The sequence below is a fragment of the Balaenoptera musculus genome, chromosome 2 (assembly GCF_009873245.2).
Source record: "Balaenoptera musculus isolate JJ_BM4_2016_0621 chromosome 2, mBalMus1.pri.v3, whole genome shotgun sequence".
Classification (NCBI taxonomy): Eukaryota; Metazoa; Chordata; class Mammalia; order Artiodactyla; family Balaenopteridae; genus Balaenoptera; species Balaenoptera musculus.
In genome coordinates this window covers 4,085,401-4,108,038 of record NC_045786.1, presented here as the reverse complement: position 1 = coordinate 4,108,038, position 22,638 = coordinate 4,085,401, and the positions used below count along the sequence as shown (strand labels likewise).

Genomic DNA, 22,638 nt, shown 5'->3' with positions numbered 1-22,638 from the left:
AGGATGGGGAGGAAGACAGCTGCTATTATTAATGGAATATTTATGTGTAAGGCATTAATTTAAGTGATTTACATATAGTAATTACTCAAAACAATTTTTTTACCATCCACAATTTACAGATGAGGAAACCGAGTTTGGAGAGTTTAAACAGGTACCCAAGATGACATATCTAGTAAGAGGTAGAACCGGAATTCAAGCTTGAGTCAACCTGATGGCAAAATCCAAGCCCTCCATTGCTCTGTGCTGCTCCTCTCGTGGTTTCTCCATTGGCTTTCTTAAGCCTTTGGGGTTAGCCTATATGCTCCTTCCGATTTTTCCTTAGAGTTTGTTTTGTTTTTATATAATGCTTAAGGTGTTAGAATTGTTAAGCCAGTCGGTCTGTGATTTCCTTTGGGGGAAGTATTTATCCCATAGAGCTCTAAGAAGTCCATGTGTCATTGGTACACACTCGTATTGGTGTTCTCTCCAAGATGATACTGATGTTCAACCCTGAGGGGAATAGAAGTGACTGTACAAAATAAATAAATAAATAATAATAATAATAAGTAGCCTCCCTCCTTCCCTACCCCCATTTTCATCTTAATGCCTGCATTGATTTAGAGAAAAAAAAAAAATTACAGGTACTTCAGGGTGACTTATGACTCAGGATCGACAGAATGACAGAGGAAAAGGAAACTATATAGAGACACAGAACATAAAGTCACGTTTCAGTGGACATTAAAAGAGATGCAGAGATCACCCAGAACGCCTTACTAAGCAGGACAGTTGATGAATGAGAAAGACTTGAGCACGAGATGTTATCTCAGGTTTCCAGAAGGTAGAGAGGGCTTAGGGGAAGGTCTGTGGCTAAGAGGTGCCAGGTAGAACTGGGGGGTAGGGGGCAGATAGAATCACAAGATCACCCTTAACTGGTGATCACCCTTAACTGAGGGGTTAATCCTGAATTAATAAGGAAGGGAGGTGTCTCCTTGGTTTGGAGTGAAGGAGAATGGGGTGGCTTGAGAGATAAAACTGAGGCCATATCAGGTTAGTCAAAGCTCATGAATTGCCGAGCTGTCTTTCAAAGGACATCCTTTGTCACCCAGGTAGGTTTTCTTTATTGTGTAAAGTGCTTAGTGCTCTCGATGCCGTACTTAGCCTTTCATGTCCTGTACAACAAGAACAGAGCAGGCTACATGGCGCTCAGTTCCTGAGCACCTCTGCACCCGCACTGCCCTCTTCAAGCATTATTTAGCATCACAACAACTCTTTGCCTGGAGTGCTGTCTCCTTCCCATTTTCCAGGTAAAGACACTCAGCCTTAAAGATGTTCTATAGCTTGTCCAACACCACCCAACAAAGAAGTGTCCGATTTAATATTTGTTACACTGCCCCCTAAAGAAAAGTTCCTTTAAGATGAATGGATAAAGAAGAAGTGGTATATATATATACAGTGGAATATTACTCAGCCATAAAAAAGAATGAAATCATGCCATTTGCAGCAACATGGATGGACCTAGAGATGATCATACTGAGCGAAGTAAGTCAGAAAGAGAAAGGCAAATACCATATGATATCACTTATAAGTGGAATCTAAAATAATGGCACAAATGAACTTATCTATGCAACAGAAATGGACTCACAGACATAGAGAACAGACTTGTGGTTGTCAAGGGGGAGGGGAATTGGGGGGAGGGATGGAGTGGGAGTTTGGGATTAGCAGATGCAAACTAGTATATATAGGATGGATAAACAACAATTTCCTACTGTATAGTACAGAAAACTATATTCAATATCCTGTGATAAACCATCATGGAAAAGAGTATGAAAAAGAATATATATATGTCTAACGGAGTCACTTTGCTGTACAGCAGAAATTAACACGACATTATAAATCAACTAGACTTCAATAAAAATAAAAAATTTTATTAAAAAAAGGTCCTTTAGTAAAGACAGAAAGGCTGTGTCTCAGAGGTAGCTTGGGGAGCAGTTCCTACTTTCCGTGATATTAGAGCCTGAAAGTAATAGAGAGGTGGGTGTTTTGATGCATCCTGTTGTCTTTTATTTTGTCCTGTGATTTCACCCCTACCCCCGTTGTGTATCAGTGCAGGAAAGGAGAAAGGTATGTGTATCTTTATTAAAGTAAAGACAATCTCAATGTGCTAATGGGGATGAAGTCTATCGTTCAATTAATCATTTTCTAAATCCTCTGAGAGACGTTGTTTACTCTTTGGATTCAGCTTTCAGAGCTGCGCACTGGGAAAATGTCAGGCAATTGAAATTAGAAAACGCAGCTTTTAATCGATGAAGACCTCAAACAAAAACTTTTTCCTAAGTATTCTAGTTCCTTGAAACTGGGAAACAGAAGGCAATATTTGTCACAAAATACTGCTAGTGAGCAAGTGAAAATTCAGTTCTCCTTGACCTTTAGTGGGGATGCACAGGGGCCCGTGCACTGAGTGATGGCCTTGATGTTTAGGGGCCTGGACATGATTATCAGCAGATGTGCACAGTGAATGCCTGAATGGTGTTGCCTGTATCTCTGTCTGAAGGATGCTTTAATTTTCCTGGTTTCTTAATGTGCTGAAAACTACCATGAAGCTGCTTCCACATGCCTTGGACGTAGATTTGGAGAAGAAAACTCTTTTCTCATCCATTGAAGTAGTCACTGGTTTGAAAACCAACTGTACTAAGATGCTAGTTTAAGTATAAATAATTTTGATTAGGGAATGTCTATAAAGGACAGGAAATTTCTTGTGCCACACAGATGTCCTCCAAAAATAAACCCTTCAGTTGCTCTTGTTAAAAAAAAAAAAAAAATATGAATTGGAGTACAGAATAATTTGATTAATTAGATATCACTACTATGCAAGCTATATAATTTTAAGCCTGGCGTATCACGTAATACAGAAGTTGACAAACTTTCTGTAAAGGCCAGATAGGAAATATTAATACTTTTGGCTTTCAGGCCATACATTCTCTGTCTTAACCACTCAGCTTTGCTTTTGTAGCACAAAAGCAGCCACAGGAAATGTGGAATTGACTGAGTGTGATTATGTGCCAATAAAGTTTTTATTTATGGGCACGGAACTTGGAGTTTCATGTAATTTTCACATGTCATGAGATATTGTTCTGTTGATTGTTTCTAACTACTTAAAAACATGAACATTATTCTTAGCTCACAAGGCGTACAAAAAGAGGCAGCGGGCTGGCTGGGCCCTGCTAGAATCTGTGTGGTTAGAACCCTGAAGGTATTTTTATATGAGGAAACGTGTAATACTTTCTCCTTGAGCCTGGTATAAAATTTGGGAATGTACTATAGATGTCCCTCGGTAGATAGCTATTTTTTTGAGGTTTCTGAAAATTATATTTGCCAACTCAAACACCCTTTGCTCCTAATTCAGATGTTATGTTTCAGTTTCCACCCAGATCCGGGAACTGAATGAAAATGATGATTATGAAATACACAGGGTCCTTGAACTCCTTCCTTTGGCTGTTTGAATGGGTCATTGTCTTTATGTTAATTAGGATGCAGGGACATGATGCTTCCGCTGCTTGTGGAAGGTATTCTTGTTAGAGAAATGGTCTAGTCAAGAGCCTGTGGGTGTGTGTGTGTGTGATTGTGTGTTTCACAGCGGAGTGGGGATGCGGAGTGGTTGTGCAGGAGAAGAAACCTGGAAGGATGAAATTACAGGGACCAGTGACAAAGAAAACCCAGCCAGTAATTATAGTAAACTTCTTGGTAGGCCTGAATACAAATCCTGAAAAGTGTCAATTTTTATATTTGAATTATTCTCCTCCACTCACGACAGCATACTTGGTGATATGTCAACATTTTAATTCTGAACGAGTGTTAATTGGGTATCTTAGTGCTGAAATTATTTGTTACCTAAAACACTGACACAACCCGAAGGTCTCTGATTTTTATAATTATATAGCACACGCAGATTTTCTTTCTCTAGATGTGATTGCTTTGTACAGAATGTATTTGAGGCACATGCTTTAGATCAATTACTAATTCAGAACCGTAATTATTAGATGCCACGGTGACTTTGGTAGTAAGAATCTTCCCGAATCAGTGTAGGAACAGTTTGAGGCTGGTTGGAATTTCAAACTTCAACTTAGAAAACAAAAAAGTATCTCCCCTTCCTCCCTTCCCCTCCGAACCCCCTGGAACAAAAAAAGCAGAGAGCAGGCCTTGCTTTCCTGGAGCTGACTTTGGTGGGGTTTGTTTTGTTTTGTTTTTTTATTGGAGTATTGTTGCTTTACAATGTTTTGTTCGTTCTACTGCACAGCAGAGTGAATCAGCTATACGTATACATATACCCCCCTCTTTTTTGGGTTTCCTTCCCATTTAGGTCACCACAGAGCATCGAGTAGAGAGTTCCCTGTGCTCTACGGCAGGTTCTCAGTAGTTGTCTAGTTTATACGGAGTATCAGTAGTGTATATGTGTCAATCCCAGGAGCTGACTTTGTTATATTTGTCGGCTTAATAGAATTTCTCGCTCTCTGTCACTTTTTTTTTTAAGTTTGGAAGCTTAATGCGGATTTCCCTACCAGAAACCACGTTGGGGGTTTTTTGGTAATTTTTTTTCTTGTGGTAAAATATACGTAACAAAATTTTCCATTTTAACCATTTTTTTAAGTGTACAATTCTATGGCATCAAGTGCATTCATTACACACGAATTCCCCACCCCCTCTCGTCCCCAGCTCTTGACACCCACCATCCTACGTTCTGTCCCTGTGGATGTGACTACTGTTGGTACCTCGTGGAAGTAGAACCATACAGCATTTACCCTTTTGTGATTGGCTTCTTTCACTCAGCATAATAGCTTCAAGATTTATTGAAAAAAGAAAAACCAACAAAAAACCGTGTTTTTACATTTTTTTAAATTTTTTAAATTAAAAATTTTAGTTATAATTCAGTCAGGTTCAAGCTTTTATCTCAAGAACAACAGTATTCCTAATTCCTTTAAAATATATATATATATTTTAATGTTGACTGAATCACCAAGCCACATTTTCATTTTGTCTTTGCTTTAGCCAAAAGAATGAAAGGATTTATTGGTTGAAAACCCTTGAGTATTACAACTAACTATGAAAATCAAAGTTCACTCTTTGCATGGGGGTCAAGAACTATTTTGAGGATGTTCCTGATTTCAATTATTTTTCAAAGTAAGTGAGAAGTGATTCATTAGAAACGCTAATTTTTGCAGGTTATTTTTAGAGGAAGACGCATCAGGCTAGTCTTAATGTTTTAGATCACTAAAGAAAAGATGAATAGGAAGGCGAAGAAATAATATCCCAACTGGGGGAATCCCACTTTTAGAAAATGTATAGGGTGAGAGAGTGGCACGGACATATATACACTACCAAATGTAAAACAGATAGCTAGTGGGAAGCAGCCTCATAGCACAGGGAGATCAGCTCGGTGCTTTGTGACCACCTAGAAGGGTGGGATAGGGAGGGTGGGAGGGAGGGAGATGCAAGGGGGAAGAGATATGGGAACAGATGTATGTGTATAACTGATTCACTTTGTTATAAAGCAGAAACTAACACACCATTGGAAAGCAATTCTACTCCAATAAAGATGTTTAAAAAAAAAAAAAGAAAATGTATAGACTTTTCTCCATGCAATCCAAATTTTATATTAATTAGCACATTTCCCTCTCATGGTGGGCGGCCTTACTTGTAAGCCCCCCCCCCCCCAAGAAGCCAGTCTGAGAATGAGAGCAGCGGGTTCTCTGAAGGTAGAAAGAAGTGAGATCTACAGAGCTGTTAGTCCTCACTGCTAAGACCACATCTTCGGAGGCAGCGCCCACTGGGGAAATTATACTGCTGGTTGCTGCCCTTTGGTTGCGTTGTCGGGAATAATAGCTAGGAGCCCGCAGCCCTCCTCCCTAAGAGGAGGTTGGTTTTACTGTGATTTAATTGCCTGCAGAGGTGGGAACGTGGAGGGCTAGAATCACACTCGTCAGCCTGGCCTTCGTGAAATATACACAGTTTACATGGACAGCCACGCGTTCGCGTTCGTGGTGTGTCTCACCCAGGGCTCTGAAATCCTGCCGGCCTCAGGCACAGAGGCCCTGCCCATTCCAGGCATCTCTCCGCATACTATGTGGAAACATTCTTTAGTGCTTCATGGACATCACGAAAGGATGACTTGAAAAGGATTGAACTTCCATTACGGAGTGAGGCTTTCGAGTTTTCTGTTTGTTTGCTTTTGTGTATTTTTAGCATATGGTCCTCACAAAAAATTACGTACAAGTATAAATAATATAAAGTGGGGCTCTGATATTAATTTGTGTTTTAAAGAAGGCTATTAAAGCCTTCTTAAAGCGTATTAAAGAAGGCTAAAACTCTTAGGGAAAGGAAGGAAGGAAGGGGGGAAGGGAGGAAGGAAGAGGAGGGAGGAGAGAGAAAAAAGAAAAGAAAGGAAAAGAAAAGGAAAGGAAAGGAAAGGGAAAAGACCATGCCCAGCCTCAGTCTGGATCTCCTGTCTTCTAGCATCGTCCAGATTTTGCCAGATTTTTCAGGAGGATTGTCTCCTCTGATGGGCTTTGCAAATGCCTATCACGTCAGGAGCTGTTTTCCTCTCTGCTTACTGCAGTTTTCTCTTTTCTCTGCACTGAAGATTCCTTGTTGAGCTTGCTTGGTGTCTTTCCTCTGTGTTTTCTCAGACCATGGGATGGTGCAGGTGTTGTTTTACCCATGATTGGATGCCCCGTTGGCAGGAAATATAGATGCTATCTTATGGGCCAAACAATCTTTGGAACATGTACCGAGGTCACGGAAGTTAACTTTGTACCTGTTGAACACCCAGTATCACCCAGCGTTTGATATGATAGACATACACTGTATTCATTTACCCAAAATAACTTATTGAGCACCTGGTGTGCACCAGGGTGAGTGGCAGGTCATCAGGCAGGGGCGGAAGATCCAGATAGTAACACAACAAAGTCCTTGGCATTGTGGTAGACGGCCTCTGCTGGATGGGGGCAAGAGGACCAGCGGAGTGCATACCTTTCTAATGACTGAGAAGGCCAGTCTGAGTTTAGAACTGTCCTTGAAGTTCTCCGTGGGAACGCGGCAGTGGGGAGAGAGCCAGCACGCAGGCCCCATATCCCGGTGGGCTCGGTCAAGGTGCCTGATGTGAGTGGACAGCCAAGCCTACGCATTCAAGCTCCCGTTCATCACTCCCCCTCAGCAGACAGCTGCCCTTGGCCACCCCTGGGTTTCGGGGTGCGCACGCAGGTGGGGAAGTATATCCTGAGAAGGATGAACGTGAGAAGAGGCCCAGGCAGTCCTGAGAAATGGGCTCATGGCCATTTGGCCAGAGAATCCCAGGGTCTCTAGTACCCAGACCATGTAGAGCTACCTTGTATGATATGGCAGTCATAAAATAATTTTTGTGTTATTTACCTGTGTCACATCTGTCTCCCTCACTAGAATGTAAATGCCCCCAATCTTGTCTTCTTCCCAGATGTATATGTCACCGACCGAGGTTCTTGGCCTCCTTAATCAATAGAAATTGATAAGAGGCCAGACAAGAAATTCAGGCAAGGCTTTACTGGGCCTCCTGGTGCAGCAGAGGGGAACGAGAACAAGTAACAGGTTCCCTGGCTCACTCGGTCCTGGGGGGAGGGGGGGTGGCGAGTGGGTTCCTTATAAAGGGTGAGGGTAGGGGCGGGTCCAGGGGTTGAGTTGGAGGGGCAGCTTAGGTGACTTGCCCACCCCTTTGGTGGTGTTGTGTGCAGGGGTCGTGCACAGTACCGTGCTTTTACCCACCCTGCTTTTGCTCCTGGATCTTCAGAAGTGGCAGTTGGCTTTTTGGTCTTTTCGTATCTTGTTGTCCATAATTTGCCCCAGCTGCACAGGCACTCAGTTATTTTTAGCCCCTTATAGTTTCTTTGTATTTTGTGGCTCAAGGAGGAGTCTGTCCAGGTGCCAGCACTGCAGCCAAGGGTCCCGGGTCCCAGCTCGTCTCATATACACTGGCGCCGAGGGTACGGAGGTGAAAAAAAAAATATCCCTGCCCTCCTCATGGACATTACATTCTAATGTATGTGTGCGTTGGAGAGGGAAGATAATAGTATTTAACTGTCCACAATATTGAATGACTGTCATTTAAATGAGGTGGAAGACAGGGTCGGTTTAGCTTTGGTTTGTAGGGCCCGAGTTTGCTGTCTGTTCTAACAGTAGAAGCCTCTGGCATGTAGCATAAGCATGCTGTAGCATCTATGAAACAGTGTCACCAGGCCAAAGGTCAGGGGTCAGAGGCATGGCCAGCAGTCACCAGGTCTTTTCTAACCTTTACCCAACTCTCTTCTTACCAAACTGTCAAGCCATGTGTTGCCCTGCCTGATAGAAGTTTTATCATCATTGAAGTTCATTATACTTTTAAACTTAAAGCAGAGCGTGTATTTCCACGTGTCTTAGTCCATTCGGGCTGCTATCACAAAATACCACGGACTGAGTGGCTTATAAACAACAGAAATTTCTCACAGTTCTCGGGGCTGGAAGTCTAAGATTAAGGCGCTGGCAGAGAGTCTAGTTCCTGGTTCATAGATGGCCATCTTTTCATTATGTCCTCACTTGTTAGAGGGGCAAGGGAGCTCTCTGGGGTCTCTTTTACAAGGGCACTAATCCTACTCATAAGGGCTCCACCCTCATGATTTTTTACCTCCCCAAAGCCCCACCTCCTAATACCATCACCTTGGGGATCCAGTTTCAACATATGAATTTGGGGGGGACACAAGCATTCAGCCAACGGCACCATGTATTGAATATTTGCAATTAAAAAAATGCTTTCTTGGGAGTTCCCTGGTGGCCTAGTGATTAGGGTTCCAGGCTTGCACTGCTGTGGCCTGGGTTCAATCCCTGGCTGGGGAACTGAGGTCCCACAAGCCACGCAGTGTGGCCAAAAAAAAAGCTTTCTTATTTGTGAGACAGGAAATATTGCATGAATTGCTTTTTACTAACTGTATACGTCCAGTGTTTTGGGAAACATTCTGAATAGAGTCTGGATTTTCTAACATTAGTAATATATTAATATAACCAACGGCACATCTCCAGCTGACCAATCTGAAATTTGCAGCATATTTCTAAACAGAGATTTGTAATGAACCAAATTGTCTCTAGTTCTTAAATCACCTCCTGACGGTAGGTTAGCTGCTTAAAGGATGCGTTAACTATTTTAGGTCAGTAGGGTACTTTGTGGTGCTTTATCACCAAGTGCTGCACACCACCAGCCCTTTTCCTGTCAACTCCCTGATCGTGTAGCCTATTTTTAATATTAAATCTCTCTGAACCAAAGTCATATCTTTCTGGAAGGTTAGACTTTTAGAGCAGTATATTAATAATGTATTACCAAATTACTGAGTCATTTGGCCTGCTTAAGTATCTAACCTAGTACCAAAAATCATTTAACCAGTCATATGAGAAAAGCCCAGTGTTTCAGTGGAGACTTCAAATAATCATTTTAATACATTGTCTACAGAGAAATGTAATACTTTAAAATGTTAACATTTCATGCGGAAGTATTTTTCTTTTAATTCTTGTTTCTTTCCTGATACAATTCCTGCATCAACATTTACTCTATTTCTTTTTTTTTTTTTTTGACTTGAATCAAGAGTTTTTCAGAAGATCCCAAGTTTGCTTCCCTTCCCCACAGGCAAAAAACTATCAAGGTTAAAGCAACAAATTAGGGAAAATATGAATCTGCAAACACTCTTTTTGCAACACCAAAAATATTTTCAGAGTGTTTTGTTAGACATTTCAATTGCAACAAGCATGAGCTTTTTACTTCTAATCACAAAAATGGTAACATTACAGAAAAAAATTAAAATTAGTCCCCTGAATTAAAAAAAAAAAAAATGAATCTAGTTCTCTATCTCCTGTTATTATTGTGTACTCCCAGTATTTTTACATATATGAATGTATGTATTTATAGAAATGATTCAGGTTTTTTTTAAATTTCTTTCTTTTTTTTTTTTTTTTTACCGAATACGATCATGATAAACATTTGCCTATAATGCCCTTTAGCCTCTGTAACTATTATTAAGATTGTATAGTAATCTAAGTTTATGAACCATAATTTAAGAATTTTTTAAAGACAGGTCCCAGAAGTGAAATCATTAATCTAGATACATATTAGTCTAGATACATATCTAGATACAAACAAAAAGAACCTGGTTTTCCAGTTTTAGTACAACTTTAGTTGTACTAAAGTAAAACTATGAACAAGATGTGAAAGCATTGGTTGTAATGTGTCCTCATAACATTGTGAATTGGCACTTTGCAGACAGTACTCGTTTAATGAGGAAATGGTATTGTGTCTAATTTAGTGAGACTGAACATTTTTTCCAGATGCTTGTGGGTAACTGATTTTTTTTGTGAATCTTGTATCCATAACCTTTGTCTGCTTATGTCTATTGTTTTCTTACTGTGTTTCGTATCAATGAGAAAAACTTACGTATATGCAAAGAAAATTTTAGAGGGTACAATCTTTAAGGACTGAAGCCGTATCCCTTATCACAGCTCTGGGGTTCCCTGGAGGATACACGTGCTGACTATCCGTTAATGTCTGTGGATTGATGGTTCATTGCCACCTGGGAGAATTCTCTCTGGAAGGCAGGATCCAAGATTCATTGTTTGATTGTTCTGCCACTCAAGAAAAAGCTCGCAGCTGGACATGTCATCTTTTGATGTGATCTTTATTTAGTAGTAGAGAGCCTGTTAAGATGTTCCAGAGTTGTGTATTTGTCCAGTTAACAGTTGCTTTCCTTTTAAATATATGATCCAAAATTGCTTGAAGAAATATCTTCCTCCTGTGCTGGCTTGATTTTTTAAACATTCCATCTTACTAGAAGTTATATGTATAGTCACGTTTTTTTTCTGCTGTGAATTTAAACTCTATTCTCATAGGACCAGCAGGAGCAGTGTATGAGAAGTAACAGTCTGTAAACAGTCTATTTGAATATGTCATATTTACAATGTATTTTCAACCATCTGTAAGGAAATTCCCAAGAATATTCTTTCTGGTAGCTTTGATTTACTGTACTCATTTTTCAGAGGGGGAATTAGCCTGGGGAATATTTACATGACTTGCCTGTGGCTACACAATGAGTCATTAGCAGTGTTAGGACTGGAAATTTAAGTCCCTGGAATGAAGAAGTGCAATTAATGGGAAAAGAAGACGCTTCATAGAAAATAAGCTTTAATTACATTTTTAAAATGTCAAAATCTCTCTTACATTTCTTGGAAGGATACCATATAAGTTTTAAGTGTAATGACTTTTCTTTTTAGTAGCTTGCTTGTTATGGAACATGTTTATTTAATCATCAGACAGTTGACATTTATACTACGTTAATGAACTTGGTATTTATTGAGGTTTATGATAAAATACCAAGTATATCTTCAGGCTGACGTTTTTGTTTTATTCTTCTACTCATCATAGCAAATATTTATTGACATTAACTATGGGTAAGATTGCTGCTGGTGTTTTTTATTTTGTTTTGTTTTATTTTTTGTTTGGTTGGTTTTTTTTTAGTAAGGAAGAGACATGAGAATAGTTAGGAATGTTTAGAAATGTTCAGGAATGCTAAGGAGGACCCTGTACAGCAGAAGAGCTTCAGGATCTAGGATGTGAGGAAGCAAAGGCTCTCTCTCTCTCTGGTAACCCTATTCATTCAACACATGTTGAACCCTATTCATTCAACACATGTTATTCATGTGTTCATTCAACACATGTTTATAGAGCATGCATTCTGTGCCAGGCACTATTCTAGGCACTTGGGATAAATGAGTAAATGAAACAGAAAAGAAAAATCTCTGCCCTCATGGATGTTGTATTCTAGTGGAGGGAGATAGACACTAAACAATAAACATAATAAGTGAATTATATTGTATACTAGGAGGTAAAAGCACTATTTTTAAAAAGTTGAACATGGTAAGTGAGATGAGCGATGCTGGAGGGCAGTGGGGATTGCAGTTTTAAATAGGATGTTAGAGGAAGTCTTCATCGAAAAGGCGCCAACTGAGCAAAGACTTGAAGGAAGTGATCATCGTGTGGAAATCTAGGGAGAGAGCTTTCCTGGTGCCTGTGAGGGGCATCAGTGAGGTTGGAGCAGAAAGAAGGAGGTTGTGCGTGAGAGGGGAGGGTGGAGGAGAGGGGTGGAAGAGGAGATCCCAGCCAAGCAGACACCAAAGGAGCAGCCGGTGGGTAAGAGAAAGACCGAGAGAGAGTGCTTTGAGAAAGCAACTTTGAGTGAGTGAGTAAAGGGTGGAGAGTGATATTAAACAACCAGGCTAAATGCTACCGATAGGTCAAGATGAGCACTGAGAATTGACCCTGGGATTTGATTCATTGCTGATGACCTTGAGCAGTTTTGGGGACAGCAGTGGGAGAGAGTAGGCTTAAGAGAGATCCGTAGAGAAGAACTGAAGTGAGCATGGGCAACTTCTTTTAGGCTTTTTTTTTTTTTTTTTCTGCAAAGGAGAGCAAAGAAATGGGGTGAAAGCTGGCAGAGAAAATGAAGTCCAGGGGAGGTTTTCTTAGGCAGAGGGAAATAATAGTATCATGTCATCTGCATATAATGACAATTTTACCTCTTCCCTTCCAATTTGGATACCTTTTATTTCTTTTTCTTGTCTGATAGCTGTGGCCAGGACTTCCAATACTGTGTTGAATAGAAGTGGTGAAAGTGGGCATCCTTGTCTTATTCCAGACTTTAGCTGGAAGGCTCTCAGGTTTTCATCGTTGAGCATTATATTGGCTGTGGTTTTGTCATAAATAGCTTTTATTATTTCCCTATTATTATTATTTTTCCTGTTATTTCCCTATTATTAATATTTCCTATTATTTCCCTATTATTATTTTATATTTATTTATCTATTATTTATTTATATTGATTTATCTATTATTATTTTATATCTATTTAGCTATTATTTTATTAGATATGTTCCCTCTAAACCCACTTTGGTAAGAGTTTTTATCATGGATGGATGTTGAATTTTATCAAATGCTTTTTCTGCGTCTGTTGAGATGATCATGTGGTTTTTTTTCTTTTGTAGATGTGGTGTATCACATTGATTGATTAGGCAGAGGGAAATAATAACATGTGTGTATGCCGAGTGGAATGATTCAGTAGAAGACTAAAGGTTGTGATGCCCACTCAGAGTTTCTTGCTATATCCATACCCATCAAGAATTCCTATACCAAGAATTTCCTGTGTGTGCTTCATTCACTCCTTTAATTTTTTTCAGCAATATTTTGAGTAAGTCCAACTATCCCAGGCCACTAATTTTCTTCTTCTTCTTACCTGTTCATTTTTATTCTCATGAATGAAAAATAAATTATTTATTTATTTTTTACTGTACTGCTGAACTGAATGAAGAAGCATTTTCAGAACTCTAATGAAAAACTGATGAACTCATAAAAGTGCTAACAAAAGATCAAGATGAAAAAAAAAATTTAATTACATGGGACTGAGTGAACTGATGAGGATGAGTATAATTTTTGTGACTTTCTGTCTGAATCAAAAAAAAAAAAATCCAACAAGGACTCAGAGGCAAAGAATATACAAATCAATTTTCACTGCAAAGTAAAGGAGCTGTTACAGTGGAGGATTACTGGACTGAATGTCAATATTATGACATAGTATGAGTGTGTTTCATGTTTGGTAATTGCAATCATTGTTGCTTTTGTTGTGGTCATCCATGTAAAAAAAAAAAAAAAAAAGAAATTATATTAGCATGAAAAAACACTTGTAATCTATCACCATCAGTAAATATATATTATAGGCTAAAATATATATTATAGGCTATATATTATATAATATATGTATATAATATATAAATGTATATTATAGGCTAAAAAACTCCCCCAACATACACAAACACCGTTGTAACTGTAAAGGGAAATTATTTATCTTATGCTTATTTATCCTATCCTATCCTATTTATCCTAAACTCAAAATAATGTTAAATTTCCCATCTAATATTAGCTTTTTCATGGTGGTTCTTTTTAACAGTGTCACATTTTACAAATATTGGACTCTTCTACGAAACGTAAACATCCATCATACCCTCAATTCGAGGAATAATTTGGTAATGACGGTGTTTTAATATATTACTCTTAAAAATATGTAAGTTAGTCACATCGCTGAGACTTGGACCTATCATTTCTACTCTGTAGTAACTTCAGTTTCAGTGCTGAAAACTAGCAACTGTTCCTATTGAACTGAAAGATTAGTCAGGAGACCCTTGAATTCCAGCCAGCTTCAGGCCAGAGTAGCTGCCAAAGAGGCTGCTGAAGGCCAGCTTGCCAAAGTTATGTTCATTTTCAGGGAAAAGGGGAAAACTTAAATACCTGCTTTCTTGACTTCCATTGTTTTCCTATTCTACTTATCTACGTTCCATTGCAGGTAAGTAAAAAAAGAATGCTTTACAACTGAGATACTCTGAAGTGAGGAAAATTTGAGGGTATCAGGCGACTTTTCACAAAACTGTGTTACATTGATGAATGAGAAATTATCTGTTTCATTGCACCTTCATTGTGCCTTTGAGGAAGATAAAATATAAGAATCTGTGAATATGTATTTGTGTGGAGGGTGAGTGAGGGGATGGGGAAGGGAGAGGGACGGGCAGAAAGGAAGTGGGGGAGGGCGCCAAGCTCAGCAGAGATAGAGATGAGAACTTGGAAGTCATCATGACACATTACGACCTTTAGAAAAGTTTATATGTGTGCCTGGCAGACAGAAAAAGATGTTTTCTATAGCACAGGGAACTATATTCAATATCTTGTAATAACTTATACTGGAAAAGAATCTAAAAAAGAATATATATATATATATAGTATATGTGTGTGTGTGTGTGTGTGTGTGTGTGTGTGTGTGTGTGTATAAATAAACTGAATCACTTTGCCGGACACCTGAAACTAACACAACATTGTAAATCAACTATACTTCAATTTAAAAAAAAAAGAAAAATGTTTTTGATTAATAGAAACATCAGTTGCATGTAGGGATTTGTTCTGGCTTTTAATTTTCTGAACTGATGCATGCATGGAACTTAAATTCAGATTGCTGAAGGTTGATTCCTACCCCCATCGATTTTTAGCTTTGTAACCTCACTCAGGTGACTTAACTTCTCTGTGTCAGTTTCTTCATCAGTGAAAAATGGAGAAAATTAATTATTAAATTATGTAACACTGGTGAATCAGCACAGTGCCTAGTACAGTGTAAGCATTCATTAAAAATTAGCAATTATTATCACTCGTCTACATAGTCTAGCCTTAATAAATTGATTGCTCGAATTAATGTAATATAGAACAATCTCAAAAATATACCGATGTTAGCCTTTAAGAGATAGCCCTGGATTTAGAAGGAAGAAATTCAGAGAACTGTGTTTAAACCTCAGAAGACATGATTTTCCCAATAATGTGGAATTTACTGACAACTTAAATACCACTTCTAATTAAGAAAATCAAACATGTATTAGGAGTTTTTCTGTGAGGTGATGCCACATAAATGAAAAGGATTCCCAGAATATGTATTCCAGGTGTGTCAACTGCAGAGAGAAAAAGAAGGGAAAGGAGAGGAGGCATAAATAAATACACCTGCAAGATAGCACGTTAGCCTCACTGATCTCTGTTCAAGCCCTCAAACTGCGAAGCATTCCTTGTCCTCGGGGCCTTAGCATATTCCATTCCCTTTTCCTGTATTGCTTTTCTCAGCACATCCAAAGGCTAACTTGTTTTTTCTTTATCTTTTGGGATATTTCAGCTTAAATATCATCTCAGATGATCATCTTCCCATCTAAAGTAGCATCTTCCCATCATCATTCTCTCATCTCAGCCTGTTCACTGTTTTCTCACTGTAATTATTTTTCTGATAATCATTTTAATTGGTCTTCTTCACTAGAATATCAAGCTCCATGATGGAAACAAAATCATATTCCCAGCATTTAAGTTATAGTTATAGCACTTATGGTTCCAAAGTAGTAAGTACTGAATAGATGCACGTGGTGTGTGTTTTTGTTCAGTTTGGTTTGGTTTAGTTTCGGGACCAAATTTAATCTCTTCGCCAGTACTTATGAAACTTACACAAAGTTTACAAATTTTCCTATGCTCCTGAGAAAATTGAAGCTAATATTTTAGCTTTTACTTAATCATACCAGGGATGAACTTGCATAGATTTATTACCATCACCTCTGTTGATATTTTCAAGTTTCGCCAAATGGCAGGCCAGTCACATCTGAGATTTTCACGATTGAATGGATTTGAATAGTAATTTTGTGACTTTGGCAAACCAGAGTATACAATATTAATGAAAATGGGCTTCATCTGAATAGCCTGTGTCATATTTGAACTTAGCAGAGTCCTGTACACGAGGAGTCCTATGCATGAGTCCTATACATTTGAAGTCTTGAGTATTTTGGATGGGACACAGCTTTGTCTAAAACTGAGGTAGCCTTGGGATACTATGAGAAATTGATTTTGCCCAAGAGCATTGCTTTAGGCTTCATATGAAGAGTTCCTACAGAAATGGATGACCCGCTTGGGATCCAAGATGCTAGTCTTCAATAGCCTGATGTCTCTTACCCTTTTGGCTTTAAAAGAAGAAGTACAAGAACACTCAAGAAAAACAATCCTGGGAATAGACATGATTGAAACAGTAGAGTACAGCATGAAAAAAGCAAACATGATAAATACCAAAAAAAAGTGTTAAAGGAAAAGCGTGATGCTTTGTGTGTAAATATTTGGCATAAATTGGAAAATGCCAGAAACTGAATAATAGATAGAAGCATCAATTAATCCAATTAACTAACATCTCCTATAAGCAAAGAACACAATTGGGAGTGAGACTCCTGCGGATAAAAGTAAATGATCCCAGGTGAGCTGTTGGTAGACATCAGCTGCAGGTTGCATTTTGGAACTGTATGATAAGGAATGAGAATATTAAGATGTGGAAAAGGAAATCTGTGATGTACCTGCCAGGACAAATACTACAAAAGTTCAGCTAATCATATTGCAGGAACCCGAGAGATCAGGGGTACGTCTTGTGATAACATTTTCTGGATTTACGGAAATGACTGCCAGCTCTTCCTGATTGAAGACTACTTGAGGCAGTATGACCCAGAAAGTCCATGTGGTACCAAAGGCAAAAGCTTAATTAGATACACCACTTCTAACTGCATAAATCCACACTCCCGAAAGGAAGGAGATTAATTGTAAGGCACACGTTTGGAGGGTGACTTTCAGAAATGCAAGAACTCTGGAAGCTAAACAGCACTACCATTTAATAGTGAGTCTCTTTGGATGGGAGAATTTAAAGTAAATGTTATCTGTGTGTCTCTTGTCCTATAATGGATACATGTAACTTCTATAATGAAAAGTATTTGGAAAGTGTGTACTTCACATATCCAAGGAATGAAAGTCACGTGGACATCAGTTCAAGTCACACCTCATATTGTAAAGTAGTCAAAGGTTAATATATTGTTGCAAATATTCAAAAGATCATTGCAGTTATAAAGCAGAAACTAACACACCATCGTAAAGCAATTATACTCCAATAAAGATGTTAAAAAATATATAAGAAAAAAAAAAGATCATTGCCAAAACTCAGTGGAGAGGGCCTTTTAAACTGCTTAATTATTTCAACCTGGAAACAGGACTCAAAATGACCATGTAATTAAAAGCTACATCTGATTATGAGCAAAGGATTTTTTAAATCTTATTTTGTTCAAAAGGGAATGAGATCACACACAATTATGTGTGTGTGTGTGTGTGTGTGTGTGTCTGTGTGTTACTCTCTTCCTCTCATTATGGGCTTCTTAGTGACAGAAACTTTGTATCTTCACTGAGGCGTGACCTGACCCTATGGCAGGGTGACTGGATTTAAAATGCCAGCACTTGTGACTATGGGGCCTGACGTCCTTTATGGGATATAATCGTGCTTCATGGTAATTTTCTACTGTACTATCCCTGCTATAGGAAACCGTCTGGGAAAATTAGGAATCCCCTAGCCTGTGTGTTGGTGTAGAAAAACCCCTATCTCCCTTGTGAATTGTACTAGAATGCAAAACTTGCAATGCATTTTCTATTCCTCATGCATTTTACATTCACTTGATAACAAGGTAGGTAATCTATTTATTAATTTATGTTATGATACCACAATGAGGGTGCATTTGATCTACAACGTTTATTCTAAAGCCTCTATTCTACTGTATTTTCTGGCATTTAAGTCATGAAGATTGGTCTTAGCCTAGTAATGAAAGGAATGGGGGTGGGGAGGGTTAGGAAGGGAGGGAGGGAGGGAGGGAAAGTAAGGAAGATTTTCATAAGAATCCTCTTTCATTCGCATGAGAATTTACAAAACAATCCCCACCAGGACACTCAAACAGAAATGTAGTTCGGAATGCAGTGATAGTATTTTATGTTTACTTTAAGAAACCTGGAAGTGTGTGTTTCTTCATAAACTTTCGAAAATGTAATTCCATTAGTAGTGGAAATGAATAAGTATCTTTCTTTCCCAAGCCCCAATCACTTTATCTGTAAGAAGTTTGGACCAGATTGTTCTATGAATCTTAACTCCACCTAATAAATCAACCAAGCTTTGAAATTTCTTCATAATTACGTGATAACAATTCACACTGTTATTTATTCCAGTGACTTTATTTGGAAGGGTAGTTTCTCAGTTGCAGAAGCAGTTCGACGTCATTTTGAGCTCCGTTAAACGCATTGCTTAGCGCTGTGATTACTTTCAAGTCCTAATTCAATGGGCAAATCTCTCACATTTTGTTTTGGAAATCAAGACCCATCAAGAGCGGCTTGATATTAGGATGGATGAGCGTCATTTGATTTCGGTTGCCCATCAATGTATATCATATTTATTATCTACGAATTGTCCAGTGGCATAGGATATACTTTCTGCAGCAGATTAATGGAAAGTGATCCTTAAATGAAAAAAAAAAAGAAAAAGAGGGAGAGAGAGATTACACTTTATTTTTTGAGAGAATGTTTGATCTGAAATAAAAACATGCCAAACATTCCAGGTGCCTGTTACTATAGAAGTAAAAAGCCCTTTCCAGATGTTTACACTTTGGACGCAAAACGGCAATTTGACAGAGACTAACCATGTGATGTGAGCGTCTGCGTAAAAAGGCTACACACGGAGCATGCCCAGTGCGGTGAGCGCGTCCTCCGCCCTCCCCCTCCAGATCTCTGAAGATAAGGCTTGACCTTTGCACTTGCAAATGTCACTGCATACGTTTTGCACTAGGTTGGTTTGTGTGTGTGTGTGTGTGTGTGTGTGTGTGTGTGTGTGTGTGTTTTAAAGGCTCTCTTACAACTAATGTCTTTTAACGATCCAAGAGTCGGGCAGAGAATAGGGTAATAAGATGCATGAAGTTTAGGACGAGTTGATGCCTTTGGATGCACTTGAAGTGTTATCTTTAAAGCAATCGAAATCATTCGAGTGTTTGTTTCCCCTCCCCACTGGCTGGGATGGGAAAATAAGAATCTCCTTGGACTGGAGTCCTCCGGGGTAGGAAGTGAAAGCCCCGGAGGCAGAAAGGGACGGAGAGGAGGGGTTTGCCCAGAGCATGGACGGGAACAGAGAAGGGGTTCTGCGGGGCTCAGCGCGCACTGAGGACCGGTGCCCGGGGCTGCAGCTGCGGACGAGAAGGGCGCTGTCTGGCTGATGAAGGCCACCTGGATCAGGCTTCTGAAACGCGCCAAGGGAGGAAGGCTGAAGAATTCGGACATCTGTGTAAGCTCCAGGGCTCTCGTTGAGGGGAGACGTTATTTTGTCGTTGTTTCTGCTGCTGGTACAGTGAGGCTTGTCCGGGGCGCCGGTGATGAGTAATATGTTGATTGCTGGAGAGGGAGCCGGAGAGAGTCCTCTAATCCTCTAATCCTCTGGGCTCCTTTTCCTATGCTGTGATTTATCGCCCTAGGAGCTCTCCCGGGCAGGTGTTTTCTGTAGACAGCTTTGATGAAATATCTGTTTAAAGGGACTGAAAAAAAATGTGTTGCTTAAAGATTGAGGGAAGCTGGCGGGTATTGCATTACAGTTTTGTCAGAGAAGGCATCAGGTGAATACAGAGGTAGGTACAAAAGGATGCTTAAGACGAAAGCGGGTGACATCTATGGTAGTGACATTTCAGAGGGTTCAAGTTGAGAACTCGTTCGACTTTCCTGTATGTTTTATTAGCCTGTCTTCTTTCTAATTGTAAATTCTTGCTGTAGCTGTAGACTGTTCTTGAAGCTCTCCTTGAAACCCGTGTGTGCCCTACGCTGCACTGCAGCACAGAGCTGGTTTGATGATACAAAGAACTTGTTCTGGCTTCCAGAAAGGCTGTCGCTACCTGGCCCATAAGATTTGGGAAGGAATGGTAACTTGGAAGGCACAGCTCTCCTAGTTGCGTGGTCTGCAGACCAGAGCGTGATGTGCGGAGCTGGTTTGCCACCAGGTGGATCATTTTCTCCTCTTTTCAGGAATGGATAGCACAGTCGAGGAAACTGACTGCCGTGTCAGTGAGACGTGTCCATTGCAAACCTCATAGATGCAATCTCTTTTAAAAGGTCAATTTCCCTCTCCAGGGTTCGGCAGACTCCTACACCAGCCGTCCGTCCGATTCAGATGTTTCTTTGGAGGAAGATCGGGAGACGGTGCGCAGAGAAGCACGACGACAGGCCCAGGCCCAGCTGGAGAAAGCAAAGGTAAAACCCTCCGTTCTCTGCCAGGCTCTTTGCATGTCGTGCTGGGTCCGTGATGGGCCACCTGTGGAAGTTCCTCCTGAAGTGCACATGTGGTCTCTCTGGCGGAAAAGAGGTACAAGAAATGGAATGTACTTTCTTCCCTTGGCAGAGAAAGGCAGTGTGATATATAAGAGTGGTCTTGCCTTTTATGTTGTTTTATAATCCAAGCAACTTGTTTCTGTGGGTGGATGGTTTATTTAGACACACAAAAAGGATCCCTGAATATATATACAAAGAGGAAAAACTCCTTCTAATGTCAAAAGGATTTTACTTCAGTTTTTTCAGGAAACCATTTCTCTGCTCAGAAAAACAAACATTCTTCAAGCTAATGTTTATTCTCTTAGACAACAATCTTTCTCCCAAATTTTACTCCCTAGGTGTTTTATGATGGCATTTTTCTTATATTTAAAAAATGGATTGCATTATGCTTTTCAAAAGTAAAGCAAGAAAGGATTTTATTAATTAAAATTGTTCCCTTGGAGCACTTTCTTCTCCATCCCACAATAATAAAGTGCATATATATGGAAGGGGGGGGGGACTGGAAAAGACATATGAAATGTAAAAGTATGGAATTCAGCTAAGACTGTTTCGTTTCACTAATGGTCATGATTTGGATTCTTTTTCCCATGCATTCGTTCAAATAGCAGCTATTTCTAAAGCATAGACTGTTGTCCATGTTCAAAGGGCCTTGGTGTGTGTGATACTCGGTAACTTTTAAATGAACATATTTTAACACAGTTTTGATCGGTTTTCTTTTGAAAAAATGACTGCTTCGAAAAAAGTGCTGTGTTGATCTTGCTAAAAAAAAAAAAGAAAATCAAGGGTAACTAACATTAGAATACTTCTGGCTGCTTCATCTCTGAGATGAGTAAAATCTCTGTGTGTTGCTATGGGAATCGTGGCTTGGAGATGCTTGTTTGAATGCATGGACTGCCGTTATGTAATATGCATGTGACCTGTAGCCCAGCTGCCATAGTAGTTTGCAGAGGAGCTGCCAGGAGACCTTGACTTTTAAAAAAAAATAGCAGGACTTCCGGACATCAAAACAATGTTCTCACCTCAGCGAGCAGGGAAGTCATCTCCAAGTGTGACACAGTCTTGCCTGCGAGAGGATTCATAAAGGGCAGAGGCAGGAAACTTATAAAGCAAGGTGTGGCCCAGTTGCCACCAACTAATCTGCTCTACCCAAGTGAACCATTTCAAACATTATGCTGTGACAATATGGATGAAAGTGGAGGACATATGCTAAGTGAAATAAGCCGATCACGGAAGGACAGACACTTTATGATTCCACTGATACGAGGTATCTTAAGTAGTCAAACTCCTAGAAGCAGAGAGCAGGATGGAGGTTGCCCGGGGCTAGAGGAGGAGATGGGGAGCCGCTATTCCCCGGAGAGAAAGTTTCAGTTATGTAAGATGAATAAGTCCTAGAGATCTCCTGTACAACTCTGTGCCTGCAGTTCACAATCCTCTGCTCTACATTTAGAAATTGTTAAGAGGGCAAATTTCTTGTTAAATGTTCTTACTACAATAGAAATATTATGAAGTTGAAATTAAATAATGAATGTATGACTAGTGAAGTTAATTGCCCCAAGTTTGCGGTGTAGCTAATATAAGTTGCAATTTAGAATCTGAATTCTACACTCTATATTTTGCACCTGGGTGCAAAGAAAAGTCAAGAAAAGTAAATAAGAGTCTGTATTCCAGAAATAAGAGTGTTCTATTTGCACTCGTTTATTCATGTGATTTTTTCACAGACCAAAATTAAACAGTTTCACAGGCTCATATCACATCATCATACAACCCAATATCTTGTAGGTTTGCTTTTCACAAACCACAAAGTCTTTAGTTATCCGATTGGTGCATTTTTGTCTCTCACTGCTATAAGTTCTGAG

At 39.5% G+C, this 22,638-nt stretch overlaps 1 protein-coding gene across 5 annotated transcripts in view; it reads left to right on the top strand.

Moving 5' to 3' along the window:
* The window catches only part of CACNB2 (calcium voltage-gated channel auxiliary subunit beta 2), a 416,180-nt gene that overhangs the window by 249,988 nt on the left and 143,554 nt on the right, over positions 1 to 22,638 (top strand). For 4 of the 5 annotated variants that reach the window (XM_036842143.1, XM_036842140.1, XM_036842141.1 and 1 more), the window contains one exon: positions 20,585 to 20,704. In XM_036842143.1, the coding sequence (XP_036698038.1) occupies positions 20,585 to 20,704 (120 nt within the window). Of the gene's footprint in view, positions 1 to 19,673; positions 19,752 to 20,584; positions 20,705 to 22,638 lie in introns of those variants that run through there. The other variant, XM_036842144.1, reaches the window with a different exon arrangement.